This window comes from Penicillium rubens (genome assembly GCF_028828025.1).
Source record: "Penicillium rubens strain IBT 27055 chromosome Unknown utg000003l_segment0_segment0, whole genome shotgun sequence".
NCBI lineage: Eukaryota > Fungi > Ascomycota > Eurotiomycetes > Eurotiales > Aspergillaceae > Penicillium > Penicillium rubens.
The window spans coordinates 4,766,967-4,783,106 of NW_026890601.1; the positions used below are offsets into that span (position 1 = coordinate 4,766,967).

General features: G+C 50.3%; 6 protein-coding genes across 6 annotated transcripts; 3 read left to right on the plus strand and 3 right to left on the minus strand.

The window, feature by feature from the left end:
• Nucleotides 1-259: 259 nt before the first annotated feature.
• N7525_008041 (FAD-binding oxidoreductase) lies at nucleotides 260-1,941 on the minus strand (the record flags this gene model as incomplete). Its single annotated transcript, XM_002568463.1, has 2 exons — nucleotides 260-292; nucleotides 346-1,941. 2 exons carry the CDS (start codon nucleotides 1,939-1,941, stop codon nucleotides 260-262), a joined length of 1,629 nt encoding a protein of 542 aa, XP_002568509.1.
• A 560-nt stretch (nucleotides 1,942-2,501) lies between these two features.
• On the plus strand, nucleotides 2,502-3,624 carry N7525_008042 (dTDP-4-dehydrorhamnose reductase family protein; the record flags this gene model as incomplete). Its single annotated transcript, XM_002568464.1, has 4 exons — nucleotides 2,502-2,683; nucleotides 2,741-2,760; nucleotides 2,813-3,524; nucleotides 3,594-3,624. 4 exons carry the CDS (start codon nucleotides 2,502-2,504, stop codon nucleotides 3,622-3,624), a joined length of 945 nt encoding a protein of 314 aa, XP_002568510.1.
• A 953-nt stretch (nucleotides 3,625-4,577) lies between these two features.
• On the plus strand, nucleotides 4,578-6,826 carry N7525_008043 (uncharacterized protein; the record flags this gene model as incomplete). The annotated part of the gene is made up of 2 exons (XM_061214279.1): nucleotides 4,578-5,459; nucleotides 5,504-6,826. The coding sequence occupies 2 exons, from the start codon at nucleotides 4,578-4,580 to the stop codon at nucleotides 6,824-6,826; spliced, it is 2,205 nt and encodes a 734-aa protein (XP_061068710.1).
• A 530-nt stretch (nucleotides 6,827-7,356) lies between these two features.
• Nucleotides 7,357-7,770, plus strand: N7525_008044 (uncharacterized protein; the record flags this gene model as incomplete). Its single annotated transcript, XM_002568466.1, has 1 exon — nucleotides 7,357-7,770. The coding sequence occupies one exon, from the start codon at nucleotides 7,357-7,359 to the stop codon at nucleotides 7,768-7,770; it is 414 nt and encodes a 137-aa protein (XP_002568512.1).
• A 611-nt stretch (nucleotides 7,771-8,381) lies between these two features.
• Nucleotides 8,382-9,494, minus strand: N7525_008045 (glycoside hydrolase family 16 protein; the record flags this gene model as incomplete). The annotated part of the gene is made up of 1 exon (XM_002568467.1): nucleotides 8,382-9,494. The coding sequence occupies one exon, from the start codon at nucleotides 9,492-9,494 to the stop codon at nucleotides 8,382-8,384; it is 1,113 nt and encodes a 370-aa protein (XP_002568513.1).
• A 652-nt stretch (nucleotides 9,495-10,146) lies between these two features.
• Nucleotides 10,147-16,119, minus strand: N7525_008046 (uncharacterized protein; the record flags this gene model as incomplete). Its single annotated transcript, XM_002568469.2, has 5 exons — nucleotides 10,147-10,986; nucleotides 11,044-12,820; nucleotides 14,932-15,566; nucleotides 15,660-15,965; nucleotides 16,027-16,119. 5 exons carry the CDS (start codon nucleotides 16,117-16,119, stop codon nucleotides 10,147-10,149), a joined length of 3,651 nt encoding a protein of 1,216 aa, XP_002568515.2.
• Nucleotides 16,120-16,140: the final 21 nt, after the last annotated feature.

Sequence of the window (16,140 nt, forward strand, 5' to 3'; positions counted from 1 at the left end):
CCGTCTCACATGGCAACGGGTCGCCTCAGGCAGCAACTGGGGTATATCAGCAAGGGGTCCACTCAGATGATCGGATTTAGCCACAACATGGCTAATATAGTCTTGGAAGGATGATCATTTACTTATTTTACTGGGTTTACTTGGAGATCTGCGTACATACTTGTGAATGCTTGTGCATAATGTGATTATTACTTGCTCTCGGCTTTTGTTATGCTCCAACAATCCCTATACAACATTCTGTAAACGTTCGCGACTAGCTCTAAATATACTTGTATGGGTTCATGATTCCATTCTAAGATAAATGAGTTAGCAATTGTTCACACATAGCAGTGATACTCCACTTACCGGGTCATAGAGGTTCTTAAGCTGCTTCATCAGCTTCACCATCGTCTCGTTCTGGCTGTAACCAATGAACTCCCGTTTAGCAACGCCAAGGCCATGCTCAGCACTGATGCTGCCCTGGCGTTTCTGAATCCACTCATACACCCACGGCTCGATCGCCTTCTCCACTTCCTTGCTGTACTGTCGCACGGCAACGTTCAAGTGCAGGTTGGAGTCACCCATATGACCATAACCAACAACGGCACGAACAGGGAAAGAGTCATCGTCACCAACTAGACCCTTCTCTGTGAGGAGGGCCTTGCAGTCCTCCACCAGCAGGTACAGATCCGACAATGGGATCGACACATCGTACTTGTAGGTGCCGCCCAAGTGGCTCAGGGACTCGGTGATACCCTCACGCCAGCGCCACAGGGCCTGGAACTGGGTCTCATCCTGGGCCAGAACACCGTCGGCGACAATGCCGTCGCCCATCACGCTCTCCAAGAACGACTCCAGCTTGGCCATGTCGTGCTCGGCGTTGGAACCGCTGGTCTCCACCAGACAGTAGAAAGGATATTCACCCTCAAGAGGGTGCTTGTTACCTGTGGATTCAATGACCAACTTCTGGCTGCGACCGTCCATCAGCTCGAACGCGGAGAGAATCTCCGAGAGCTGACCCTTGGCAGCGAGGTAGGCCTGCTGGACCTGCTCGAAGCTCTCCAGACCAAAGTAAGCCACGTTAACCGCCTTGGGGCGCGGGGGACACTGAATAGAGACAGCAGTCACGAGGCCAATGGTACCCTCGGAGCCAATGAAGAGCTGCTTGAGATCGTAGCCAGTGTTGTTTTTGCGTAGAGTCGACAGTGCATCCACGATAGTCCCGTCCGGCAGGACCGCCTCGAGGCCGAGCACGCTGCCGTGCAGACTGCCGTAGCGGAGGAGACGCAGGCCACCGGCGTTGGTGGAAACATTTCCACCAATGTGGCAGGATCCCTTGGCACCCAGGTCCAGAGGGAAGAGGTGCTCCCGCTCGGCGAGATACTGGTCGGCAGTCTCAAGGATAACACCGGCATCAGCGACCAGCACACCGGAGGCAGCATCGAAGGAGCGGATCTGGTTCATGCGCGAAGTGTTGATGACGATCTCATCGAAGACTGGCACCGAGCCACCGACGAGGCCAGTGTTCCCACCCTGCGGCACGACAGCCAATTTGCGCTCGTTGCAGTATTTCAGCACCTTGCTGACTTCCTGTGCATCCTTGGGCTTCAGAACAAGCCGGGTGTGGCCACGGTACTTGCGCATCCAGTCGCTGTTGAAGGGTTCGATATCGTCCGTCGCGTCGGTGGTCACGCCATCGATCACGGCAGATGGGGAGCCCAGAAGCTCCTTGAAGTGTGCAACATCGTCGGCGGAGATCTCGGCGAAGTTGGGGTTGCGCTTGAGGTTGGGGTAGGCGTCGCTGGTGAACTTGATCTGGCGGGAATCGGAGGTGCGAGTGGAGCTGGCGCTGAAGGTGCGCGCAGTCAGAGGTGTGATGAATTGGACAGTACGAATGGCAAGACTGGGACGAGGCACTCTGGCCCGCCGCAAAGCAGCTGTGATGTTCCTGGCACCAGACATGGCTGAGGAATTACAACATACAGGAGGAACAATTTTTGGAATGTCCAAGTGGAGATGCTCCGATCTGCCTCCGATCTGCCTCCGAGAGCTCCTCAGGTCCCCATCGATTTTGATTCGATCTCGGAGTTTTTCGGCATTTTATCTTCAACGCTTACATGGTCTTTAAAAACAGGTTATATTGTTTAGTGTAGTAGTTTAAATTGATATTGCTATACAAATGTACTAAATATAGCCAATAAATAGTGTACGGTGCAAATTTATACATATATATATCCTATACCTTGCTTGTCACTATACCCGAGTACACAATGCTGATCATGATATCTAGAAGTGTGCCTAACCCTATGCTTAAAAAACAGAATGGAATTGATGGAATTGATTGAATTCCTACATATGTAGGGTTTAATTGCCTACAACATATGTTGTATATCGGTGGGTTAACCGTGTCTTGCTATTATCCACATCTGGCAGAAGTCAGTTACGTCACGGTTGGCCCCGCGGAAAGAAAAAAGAAGAAGAACCTCCATCTTCCTCACTTAATCTCATAACGACATTGAAAAATGACATCTACTGTTCTCGTTACTGGAGCCAGTGGCTTCCTTGGCCGTGCCGTTTTCAACACTTTCCAGCACTCGGGCGTGTTGGTTGTTGGCCAGGGTTTCTCCCGTCCTGCCCCGCCTACTATCTTGAAGGCCGACCTGGAGAAGGAGGAAGATATTCGGATGCTCTTCGATGAAATCAAGTATGTATTTCTTCATTGAGGTCTCGGGCATAGATATTAATCAGCTTTGGACCGTAGGCCCCAGATTGTCATTCACTGTAAGCTAATGAGCCGGCCTTTCACCCCTCCTCATAGACTAACAGCTCATAGGCGCCGCAAACAAGTCCCCGGACCTCTGTGAGAAGGACCCGGATCAAGCCCGCAGGGTCAATGTTGAGGCCACTCGTACTCTGGCCAAAGAATGCCAAGCTCGTGGCGCCTTCCTCATCTACATCTCGACGGACTACGTCTTCCCCGGCACCGAAGGCGAGGCACCCTACGAATCCGATTCCGAGACCAAGCCACCGAACCTGTACGGGCAATTGAAGCGTGATGGTGAGGTAGCCGTACTAGAAGCAACCAAGGACTCAGGCATGGGCATTGTCCTGCGCGTGCCGGTGCTGTACGGCAGCGCCAAGGAGAACTCGGAGAGCGCGGTCAACACCCTCGTCGACGCAGTCAAGAAGGCCACAGATGAAAACGCCGGCGTGAAGATGGATGACTGGGCCATGCGGTACCCAACCAACACCGAGGACGTTGCGCGCGTGTGTCGGGACATTGTCATCAAGTACCTGCGTGAGAAGGAAAAGCGCAAGGACTTCCCTCGTATCCTGCAATTCTCCTCCGAAGACCGTATGACCAAGTATGAGATTTGCCAGAAGTTGGCCCAGGTGCTGGGTGTCGCCATCCCCGGAATGATCGCCAATAAGCAGGGCAATGACCCCAATGCGGGTGTTGTACGGCCTTATGATACACATCTTTCCACCAAGGCGCTCACTGAGCTTGGGATCGATGTGAAGACAGTGGACTTCATTGCGTGGTGGTAAGTTCTCTTCATGGGGTGTTCCTGTATACCTGTACAGCTGTAGGACTTTATGCTAACAACTTGCAGGCGTCGGGAATTGGGTGCTTATCGGAAATAGGGTAGATCTAAACCCGTCATTTATTATTCACGTAAGAATGATTCAAATATAGAACCTTGGAAGGATAAAGGTCCAATTGAGAATCAGAAAGGAAATTTAAGCCCATCAAGGAGATGCGAGTCAGTAACGACCTTGGGACTATCCACCTCACGGAACTTTTTATATGCTGTGACAGCATGGGAACTGTGCCATTCAAGGCTATCTTCATGATATCGTGAAGAATAGCACTGAGACACTTCGATCCGATCGTCCTGTGGACCCATGGAGATCATCCAATGATAGCCTCATATTCAACATTGATCTAAACAATCTATAATATAATGCAAATAATGCCAATAGTACCTGTTCATCGTCTATCGCATACTCCATCAGGTCTGTTATATATCGTATCGCGTTGAGACCGGCGCGTCGGCCGATCCGGAAATGTTAGCCCCCACGAAACCGGCACCTGGGCAAAGCTGCGCAAAGTTGCGCAAAGGTACTTTCTCTTCTCTCACACTTGATGGCTCTATGCCAAGTACTTCGGTGAGTTCAATTCATATACCTAATATACCACATACATATATGATCTATCCAAGCCACCCTATGCACCAGCCTAGGCCGGCCCAATTGGCGATCAGTGCGGGTCGCTTTTTGCCCCCCAACGAGGCGCGAATGGTCGATTGAGAACAGGCCGGTTTGATCGTGAGGGATTCTGTTTATCCCAATCCCACTGTGCCTTTTTCCCACATTTGTTTTAATTGTGTCTTCCATGTTGTTTGCTGTTACGAGTCTGAGTCGCAGAGTCGCAGAGTCGCAACATTGCCCGTTCGATCTCCGATCTGAATGAAACTACGGGAAATTGCTGTTTGGTGTCAAGGCGACGCTAATCTGATACTGGCAATAGAAACTGAGACAAGTTCCGGAACTCTTTGCGCCCTCCCCCGGGGGCAAACCTCAAGTGAGAAGTCTCCATGAGTGAGAACAGTGCGACAGCGGCGCAGTCCGTGCCTCAAAAGTTCTCTCGATACCGTGGCATGCGAGGTGTGACAACAGACGAGATGGCCGCACCTGCGCCTGTGAATAGTGTCGGCGAGCAGAATCCCTCGATTGCCAGGAGCAGATCTCGATATCGTCGCAATCGGCCATTGTCAAATGGAAATATCGCACCTCCTACTCCCGCGATCCCGGGCTACGCGCGACCCCTACCAGAAAAGCAGCGGAATGAACGAGAAAATGAACGGGAAGAATTGCGCAGACGTGAGGCGCACCGACAAGGTGCGATGGAACAATTGATTGGGGATAATTCACAACACATTCGGCCTCAGGTGTCGGCCCCGCCAAAACAGATCGCGCAACCCCGATCGCAACCTGCCCTGGCGCCCCCGCGCAGTTCCCACTCGGGGAACGATGGGAATCGCAAGTCATTCTTTCAGAAGGTCAAACTTTCGAGATCCAAGGATGGAAAGAAAGCCGAGTCCCCCCCAAAATACATCGGGGTGGGCGGAACAGGAGTGGTTCCAGGAGTTGATGCTCCCGTCAGCGCCGTCAACGCCGGAGAGCGACATGCCCTTGTTAAATATGGAGACGCCACGGCGGATCTTAAAGTCACCCCGTCGACTCAAGTCCAGGATATCTTGCTAGATGCCACCAAACACTTATCTCGAGACATTGATGCAGAGAAATTTATTCTCATGGAGTCTTTCTCCCACGTTGGCTTAGAGCGTCCTCTTCGCCGCTACGAGCATGTCCGGGAAGTCATGAATTCCTGGTCTCACGATGCTGATAACAAGTTCATCGTTATTCCCCCTCCAGCGTGGAAGCCTTATCTCAGCTCGATGCTGGACATGCCCCCAGTGGGCCTCCATCTCCAGTGACTGTCCATATTTACCATTCCCAGCGTCGTCGCAAGTGGGATAAGCGATATGTCACCTTGCGCGCCGACGGACAAGTGACAATATCAAAAAAAGAGAATGCAGAGGACCAGACCAATATCTGCCATATATCCGACTATGACATCTACTTTCCCAGCGCGCGGGCGCTAAACAAGGATATCAAGCCACCTAAGAAGCTATGCTTCGCAATTAAGAGCCAGCAGAAGTCATCGATGTTCCTGTCCACCGAAAATTTCCTGCACTTTTTCTCCACCAGCGACAAGTCTATTGCAGATACATGGTACCGGGCAGTGCAGAAGTGGAGAAGCTGGTACCTTGTCAATAAGAAGGGAGCAGGCCAGAAATCAGAGACCGAAACACTCCCGAAGCGAGCTGGGACCCAGAAATCGACTCATCAGCCCAGAAATATGCACGAGGTCCCACTCCTGCAGAGGGAGATTTCAACTGAAATTCCGAGGCGCGAAAGCTCTGACCAACGGAGACCGACGACCTCCAGAGACATCTTTGCCCGGAAGAAGACCCTTCGTGAACACGTGCCCCCTCCAACTTCATATCCCCAGCTGACGCTCGATACCAACATGGAAGGGCCTTTCGCCGACAACCAGGCCTTAGTCTCAGCTGTTTCACCAGAAGATGTAGATGCTTCTACTTTTGCACCATCCGGACTCTTAGGCCGAACTTACACACAGCGGCAAAATGCTATGCGGGAACGGGATGATCGCGATAAGAGAGCTAAGCAGGAAGCCTTTTCAGGCGGTGGCTTGATAAGCGGAGGATCCATACACAGCCACGACTCAAATCCCAACAGCCGGACCAACACAATGACCCGTGCTCCGGATTCATCCGCTTTGAATCGAACCTCGTCCCAGAAACAGAAGCCTCTGGTTGATCTCACCCCAGTCTATGCCGAGCCACCGCAGCATAGCCGCAAGGGCAAGGGTCGCGGCGTCAAAGTCCAGCCAGGCATGCAGCTTATTGACGGTGCCACTGGCCCAGATCAAACCCCGGGAGGAATCGCCATCCCACCTGCGACTTCGTGGCGACGGCCAGCCGCAGAGGCCACACCCCAGCGACGAAACACCACCCGCAGCGTGCGCCATCACTCAAACAAACACGCGGCCCCGACTTCTGCTGAAGGAAGCCCGGCACTTCCTGCCTCCCAGTTTACCGCGAACAGCCTGCTGGCACACTCGGCCAGCACGGCTAGCCATCGGAATCCGCGCAGCGGACATGGTGTCGCAACGGGTGACCGTAATGCCACACGGCCATTGCTGGATATGTCGCCGGAGAACCCCTTTGCAGATGGTAGTCTGCTTCGGCAGCTATAGTTTTGTTCTGTTTTTCTTATGTTTATTGTTACGATTATCATGATTTTCATTTCGCGGATTTTGCTCTGGTATACCTAAGGTTTCTTTACATGAGCCACTGGCTCTCCACATTGCCACACTGCGACACTTCGAGGTTGAGCTCGATCTCGTCAGTGTTGATGCATTCTGCGTCTTTTGATCTGGAGATAAATTATTGATGGCCGATTGTGCTTGACAGACCATTTATCTTCGTTAGAGATACCCATTCTATGTTGATTTAGCAAAGAAGTAAAACTGAATATCTATCTCTCACATTTGCTTTGATCTTATTTCTCAAGTCGTTTCCCACTATGCGCCAGGGCTCTTCGAGTATCTTCTCATTCCCCAGTCAAGGCCTTAAGTAGGGGACATCACACCATCCGACTTGCTGTGTGACATCTCCCCGAGAACTGTCCATCGAATTGACCCGCTCCGTCCAACGTATAAAACAATTGGACTGACCACCTTAGGACACCATTCTGACCTTTCTCAATACCACACAATTTTGCAAGATGAATCAAGGATTTACTAGCCAACCGCGCGAGCAGCATAAATCCCCAGGCAGCCTCACCTGCAACAAGGGGAGGATACGTGCCTTGATCCAGACAAGCAATGGAGAGAGACACTATTTCAGCGGCACTGTGAGCACCGATCTACGTCTCGTAGTCAACGATGCTCAAGTGCAGTACTTCGATCTCGCCGAAGATAAGCCATACTGCCAAGAGTTCAAGGCATTGATTGGTCCCCTTCAAGCTAACTTCTGGTGGCAAGGAGGGGCTATACAGCTCTCTGGAAAATTGTTGCACCGCATTGATGATACTATCGAAATAACCGGAGAAGGGTGGTGGGGTGACATTGACAACAAGGAGTATGAGGAAAATGGCGAGGAGCGTTATAGTGATGAGAGCGACGATCCGAGAGCTTGAGCTTAGGGTGAGCTATAGTCAAGATGTCGTTGGCTTCTTGTTAATAAAAAGCCCCGCAGGTGTCTGTCAATACATGGGAGCGAGGATATGCCCACTGTGTCTAATGAGATGGGTATGAATGCCGGGGAGTTTATTGAGGGTGCGAATGACTAGGAGGTGACTTGACATGCATGACTGACTTAGGTATCTGGCTGATATTGACTGCTATTTGCACCCGGATAGTCACGAATTACAGATGCATCTGATACAGCTACGCCTGCCCTATTGTTCAGCTCTAGGTCTCGATTATCTCTGGCGTTGCCCCGATCTCCTATACAAGGATGCTTCGCTACCCATACTGAAAATACAACAGCATGAAAGAAAAAAGGGGTGGATTTGTCTGTTTGTGCACCATTGGTAACCAATCCCATAGCATGAGCAAAGTCTACGTCGACTTCCTCTGAGCACATCCCGATACCGAACTCCCTTAGCAAGACCCATCAAGCAACCAAAAAAGACACATGCTGCGATGTGAAACAGTTCTTTTACTCCAAATCAATCCAATCATGTCACCTAGCAAATAGCAAAAGACGCACACAAGAAATACCTAGCCTTCAAACCTTTATGCAAGCTCAATAAGCACGATAAACCTTGAAGCTCTTAAACTCCCAATAAGCATCAACAAAACTGTCGGGATTGCTAGCGACAAAGCCCGAACAAGTCGCCGGACAGTGATACAAAGTATCATAATACTGTTTCTGACCAGCAAGTTCACCACAGAGATCAATATTAACAATGATACTCAGATTCTTGAAATGCGACGCAATATCACACTTCGTACTCGGGAAATCCGCCAGCGCAACGCCCCATCTACTCGGATCAGGATTCTCCGCCGTGATATCAGCAGGGACAGTTCCACTCGGGAAGAACCAAGCTCGAATACCAGCGTCACGGAGTTCAAGGGCATAGACACCCCCACCACGGTTATTCATCGCCTCACCATAGCTATTCTCGTCACCTATGACGCCACAGCCCGAATTCCCACCCGTGGCACTATCACAGTTCTTAAAGATAGGCTGACCGGTCTGTTTGCGCTTGACATCCATACTACACCCCTTGGTAGTATGGATGGAGACTTCATTCCCATGGCTTCCAACGTTCGTAGTTTCAAGGACATCGATCTCGCCATTCATCGGCCAGTTATACCCATCCGTTAACCACAAAGCAGGCCATGTCGCACAGCCGAAGGGTGTATGAATGATATCGAAGATAAAGAGACCGGAATCGTACGTATTTCTCGACTCGACGCGGACGGAGTTCCGGCCTGAGCGGGCGTTTGGGGTTGATGCGTCGACGCGCAGGACGGCCGAGGATTCGGATGCATAGGTGAGGTTTAAGCCTCTGGCGGTTGATTTGTCGACGTAGACGACGAAGCCCTTTGTTGGGTCATCGTCTGTGAAATAGGTAAATTGGTCGAAGAAGGTTGGACCGGAGTATGTGTCTGCGAGGGTGTAGTTCAAGGGTATGTAGTTTGGGTAACGGTTTTGGATTATTTCGACGGGGATGAGGATTGCCGCCAGTATTATGACTATGGTTGTTGTGCTGGCGATGAGTTTCTTGCGTAGGGACCAGCCTCGCGGGTTATACCAGGGAGGAGCTTCTGTGGCTCTGTCTCCTTCTGGTTGGCTGGAAGTTGCGACTGGGGATTTGATTTCGAGAGTGTATGGTAGTTGTCGGATGTCCATGGTGACGGTTGATATAGTTGAGATGAAGGATTTTAGTGTAATTGGATTTTGAGATGAGTTTTGTTCCATGTTCTATGTAGATTACACCCTTATGATGTTCAAAAGCTATCGAGTTTGTCGTCATGGACCTCACATCTACTCTGTCCTAGAATGGAAAAGCGCCGATCTTTCCGCTTGTGGGTCCATGGATCACCTCGCTAGAAATGGTCTAGTCTATTTCGTGCAATGCACCTTCCTACCTAGGTAATAATCAGGTACAGGTCACTGTCTAAGTGATCAGGTCTGAGCCCGGACTTACCTAGGTACATTTACTCAGTCTGACTTAGCCCTCATAAAAGCGGTCAGAAAGGGAAACCCCGGAGGAAACATGGTATGGAGAGTGCCCTATAGGTATTAATCTCTGCATTTTCCTGTTTGGACGGGGTTACAATTTTCAATCGAACCGGGATTATCTAGATGGCGAAAAGCCAAATGACGAAGTGTTGTGCCCATCAGTAGAATGCGCCAAAAAGAACCATTATGTACTATGCCGGTGGGAGGGTAATATTTTCATTAATTATGTGTACAACGAATTAGAATCGAACCGCCAGGGCACGTATGTAGAACGCCAAGCCTCTCTATGTATGAGCAAGAAAACCAGGCTCCGCCTTTTCTACCGATTGGATCGGAGAGTCGACGCACGACGTATGAGCGAGTCTCCATTAGGAGCAGACTGAGGCTGCCAGTCGCGGGATTCCATACCCGAAGACAGACCAGCATCATTCCTAGTCTGAGATTGGCTAGCATCGTTCCTTGCCTGAGACAAGGTACGCGATTGCGATGGCGCGAAAGAACCACCACCACTCAGGTTGGATGCGCGGCGGCGCATGCGGCGCTCTCCCTCTGCAGCCTCATGTCGGTTGAGAGCATCGGAGGGGAGAAGGACGGCGCGGTCAAGTGCATAAGGCAGGCCACGGTGGCGACCACGGACTTGCATAGCAATGATCACCAACTTGGAGATCACATTGAACTGCCCCGAGAACGAGGTGTTGGCATTTGTGTATCCAAACGACAGACCCACAGTACCGTATGCCGAGACGACCTCAAACAAAACATTAAACACCTGGAAGGCGTTGTCGTTTTGCTGCAATTTTGATCCTTCCGCTATGGTAATGATAAATAGACCCAAAAAGACGTACCATAAATCGAAACTCAGCTGGCGTCGCAAGTGAGCTCCGATATAGGTGGGGGCATTTGTTTCTTCGTCGTCATCCTCCTCTGCGGTATCGTAAATTCCCAAACTCTTCTCTTCGTAGACGTTGGTCCGACGCATAGAGATGGCGATGGGAAATACTGAGATATACATCATGATCATATAGGACACTTGGACAGCGGGGTGAAGTTCTGAAAGACTTATGATTCCAAAGCCGGCTGTTCGTGTCGCAGAGGCTTGGAAGAAGCCGTCCACAACTCGAATGGCGGGTGGCAGTGAAGTGACGGCAGAATCGTTGAGCTACAATATCATGATCAGTAAGAAATCGCGAAAAAATAAGAGATGTCCAAAACTCACATCCAGGATGACGAAGAAGATCACATCAATGCAGTTTAATGCGACTAGAATCGCAAACAGCCACCAGGTGGCATTGCGAGGGAACAGTAGAGTGAAGCATCGACGGGGATGATCCAGAAGAAACTTCAGCTCTTCCCATAGCGCAGTGCCCTGGCGGGTGAATTTCGAAAGAATCCAGATGATCAAACGAAGCATACATGGGAAGGCGGTATTGCCAATGATAATTAAGAACGACATCATCAGCAGAGGGAAAACAGCCCTTTGGAAGGAGGTCATCGAGTCAGGTGTCAAGGTGAAACCCAAGTCGTTGAAGGCGGACGCAGAGGTAAAGATTCCCCACCACGGCCGCCCAATTCCATCAGCCCGGACAATGTCACCCCATTTGTTCGCTCTCATGATCCAACCGACTAGGCTAACCATGCCGATGAGATGAAACCCGATGTAGTAGGTGATAAGAACGACAGCCAAGGTCTTGAGCGCACGGTATTCGATACCGCCCAGCTCATCACGCTGCTCCTCGGTCAGATCAACGAAGTTGGAGTTACGAGCCACTGTCGCATTCCAACTGAGATACGGCTGAGTGGAAAGGTCACGCTCTTGTGTCATAGAACGGAACACCCCCCTGATGGTGTTCCTCGTGTTAGTAGGGGCAAGAGTAGTGGTCTCATTCCCATCTTTAGTCTCTCGGACAGTGGGGCGAGTATCCAGACGAGGGAACGTGTTACCGCGTGGGCGGGTTCGTGAAATATCTGGCTCGTTGATGGTGATGTGTGGTCCTTCAAGTGGACCAAGCTGGTCGAGCTCCTCGGGGTGTGCAACGGGGCTCTGTTCGTCTTGGTCGTCCTGGTCGTCTTGGTCGCTGGGACGCTGGGCCTGCTCACCCTCCTGGTCGGCATCTTCTTCCAACGCCTCTGGCGCACCACCACGGTCGTACTCCCGAGGACTCGGAATGCGCAGAGCTCCTTTGTCCTTCCGCTGCTTTTCCAAGAAGGCAATGTGGTGTTCGGGGCTCAAATGAGTTGGCACCTTCAAGCTCCCGAGGCCAAAACGAGGTTCACGTTCACTGCCCGTGTCTGTTCCCTCGGAGCTGGAGTCAACACTGCTCGCCCGGGGTTCTGGTGTGTTGATGCCCGAATTAACGTTCTTGCTAGATGGATCCGTCATTCGCCCGTCCCTGGCATCCCCGGAATCGTCCCGTATCACCACAATGGGTCGACCGCTGACTCCAAGCTCCGCACGATTGATATTCTCGCTGTCGCCATCATCGGTCACCGTTTCCATGCGGGATCGGGTCCGTCGCATCGCCCGAGCGTCTCGGACCACATGTTGGAAGCGCTTCTCGAACCAGTATAACCGAATAAACACCAGGGCGCTGTGGATAAAGATCGGTGTGCACAGGCATGTGATCAGGTATAGGACAATTTGTTGATATAGCCGGAGGAGATTCAGATCGACGGTGTTCAACCCGCTCTGGGTGGCGGCACCAGCGGCGAAGAAGAGGGCATCGATATAGGCAATGTTGCCACCGGCGTAAACGATGATGGAGCCCGTAATAGCCCAGGATATGATGTAGGCGTAGTGGAGGAGGATAAAATTGAGGTGTATGTCTTTTAGGACCGGGATCTTTTCCTTGTAGGATTTCACCCGGCGAAAAAAGGCCGAGAACATATTGAACGGACTGCGGCCAGACCGTTGCCGAGCGGAGACCACTGGCACTGGCCGCGGAGAGGAGGATGTCGAGATAGGATGCTCTCGAAAGGAGGGGAATTTTTCAAACCTGCAATTATTAGCTCTGACATCTCGACTTTGTTTTTTTCGTGCGGCATACATGTGGTCCCGTCGATCGCTACCGAGCGGAGAGCTTTGACTCGTGCAGGAATCGACCACGAGGAGCTGCTCTTAGCTGCGTGGCATTGAGCCACAATTGTGAGTACAGGTGATTGAGGTCATAACGGAAGGTAAGAAGAGGGGAATGGAAAGAAGGCAACTTGGTACATCTCTCTGTCTCTAAAAAAAAAAAAAGGAAAATCCCAATAGCTGCGATAGGAAAAATCACGCATGCGGGAATATTATATTACGGTATGGTATTGTCACCTGCCACAGAAAACGTGGTCTGCAGATCCCTTTTGTCCCGTCTCGTCGGGTTTTGTGGCGCAGTAAACTGTATTTCATTAAGGTTTGTAGGTAAATACGCTTTGGAAGTGCCAGACTGAGGTAATAATGTAATAACCTGATAAAATAAGAGAAGGAAACAATTCAATGTATCGTATACATTGTATATAATAATAAAAGATTCAGATCTTCCCTTCTCGATAAGGTCTTATGGTTTTACTCGGAAGGATTCGAAGAAGTCGGGATTCACTCCTCCGTACTCGGCATTGCCGTATGTACTACGGCTGTATATAGACACATCCCTGCATAGTGAGTTCCAGAGTCTAGGCGCATGGACATGTGATGAAGTACTTTATCTTGGCATCTCATACATCCCAAAAAAACCTGAAACTGGTTACTCCGTACGGAGTACCCATCTTCAAATCTATATCGCTGCCTAATACGGAGTACTGAAGGGCCATATTCTAGATTGGCCCACTTTTCATTCCGGCTATGTCGTGGCCCGTTCCTAGCAGAATTACCCCTTATGCTGTTAGGGCTGCCAAAATACATATCACTATTTACCCCCTTCCAATTGGTTCGTGTGACCTCGTGCATTCTCCATCTTGGAAAGGACTGCTGCCCTATACTTGGCGGTGGAATGGGATTGCCTCTTCTCCAATCATTTGTCGGCGTGTCCCACGCCTTCGTATTAGCATTCTTACCGGAGCCTGCCGACGAGAGATTCAAGAGATCTAAGAGATTCAAGGAATGACCCCTTGAAATGGGAGAAACTAGACGGCACGGGCGGCCCGACATTCCTTACCCGAAGGGATGATCCTTTCTAGATACTGAAGCATACCCCGATCATCTTTAGGCCATTCCTCCTAGGTACCCACCCCATAGTGAAAGGTAACGCAGTTGACTGCCAAGATCGCAGTGGAACGTTCTCTTTCGCAAAGATCGAAACTTCTAATCTCCTACAGCCTTCTTGCCCGGCTATTCTCGAATTCCACGAAGATCCATGGATATAAGCGAAAGCCTTGACAAACCAGCAGCGCAGATAAGCAGTATGCAAGATCTAGTCGGGTTTTAAACTGAACTTCGACGTTGGTTTACCTCGGGATGCAGTTGTTTGACTCATCCCAGCTTCCAAGGTTGGGCTCTCTAGGGCTATGACAAACTTATTTCGTTCTTCGAATTTTGCTTTGCGAAAGGTATTTACTTCCTAAGATGCCTAGCAAGTACGGTGTCTTCGGCTACACCCAGTTATGTACGACAGAAACGCCACACTATATATATCCTGTACTCACCGATATTGCCCCACTTTCCAGAGTTTATTTCCCATACAGGTACCTACCTAGGTACCTAGGTAGGTATCCATGGATGTAGGAGATTTCGTTTTATATAAAAAGATGTAAAAAGATCTTTCAAAAAGACACATCACAATGTTATCCTACATATAGTCTCCCTGGTATCATTTTGAGCCATTTATGATCAGATTTCTAAAGTCTTGGGTCGTCAGGAGCAGAGGCATACGCGACCGACGACTCTTGTAGAATCCACTTAGCAATGACTATCATAGGCTACAGCTGCAGTGCTTCATATTAACAAATCCCAGGGAGGAGTTGAGGAGAGCTTGACTAATTCCATTTGTCGCCAAGAGATCCTCCCGGAAGGAATGCATGTACATCACCATTCTCTTTATGATATAGTCGCAGATACAAGCAAATAGAAGGACATTCCACTCTTGCTCTAAGTTCAATCCACCATATACTGCGACTTGCTTTCCGGTACCATAGATAGAGCAACAATAGCGCTACAGGGTCCTTCTTCCGGAGCAAATTTTCAAAAGGGCCATGGATACTCCGCATAAAGAGTTGAGTCGGGCCTGTTGTGACCTCGCTATCCGGGAGGTCCAGGATCTGGGATACCGCGTGGGCGGCGTGGAAATACGTATTAGTTTCTGCAGTAGATGAGTCTTCGAGGTTACACACGGAAGCTAATGCCCTTGGTATACCATCCATGCCCCCCTCTGGCAATGGTGAATGCATTTGGGCAAAGGTCGCTGCCATGACACGGAAAAGGCTGTCCGGTCGCAGCGGGTTAACAATGTGCCACAATGACATTTTACCCTTGCTCATGCGCAACCAGTTCAAGTCGGAGGAGTCGGAGGATTTCAGAGGCCACGCTTGTTCCGGTGTGTATGCATCGGGGGACGAGAAGATCAATATAACGAGAGCAGCCGCAGTACCCCAGATAGGATCTTTATCTTTGTTTTCAATCGGTCCCCTTAGCCGCTTGTTCAAGAGGACTGTGCTTTGAGACCAGTGATAACACTCTTCTACAGTGCGACGGCAGCCTACGGAGCCATTCAGATGGCGGTCATATGTGAACGCCACAGCTAGAGAAGCGTGCATTAAGAAAGGGTACTGTAAACCATATGTCAGCTGAGCTCAGGCTGATGATGAATATTCCGGCTTTCGTTGTATCTAATGGGACAGGACTGATATAATAAAACTCACGGTGAAGGCAAGTTCCAGGAGCCTGCGATTAACTTGCATCATGTTAGGGTCGTCTGGAGTAATGAGACTTCGTCCAAGATACCAGGTTATAAAATCTTGACATTTTGCGTTCAATTGATAGGATGCTGATGCGTCAGATGTCCAAACAGCATTTGGGAGAGGGGACTGAAGCCGCGCTTTTCCTCGAGCCACCAATGGTCGCACTGTATCAGTGGCGAGGGGATGGAGGTCGGGGATGTTCGACATGAAGTTGCATAATACCCCGAATGAACTACATCTCTTGCATTGTGGCTTGCCTTCGTCGCACTAGTAGGCCGATGAAGTTCGGTCAGCCAAGGACCAGTATTGAAAGCCTAGGAGCACCCACCTTGAGTTTTCGAAGCTTGCAATTCCGGCAACCAAATCTCGACCTCCGCAGAGACCTACTCTCCTGCAACTCTCTTGTACAAGTCGAAGCCATGCCTTGCGTAGCTTGGGTGTG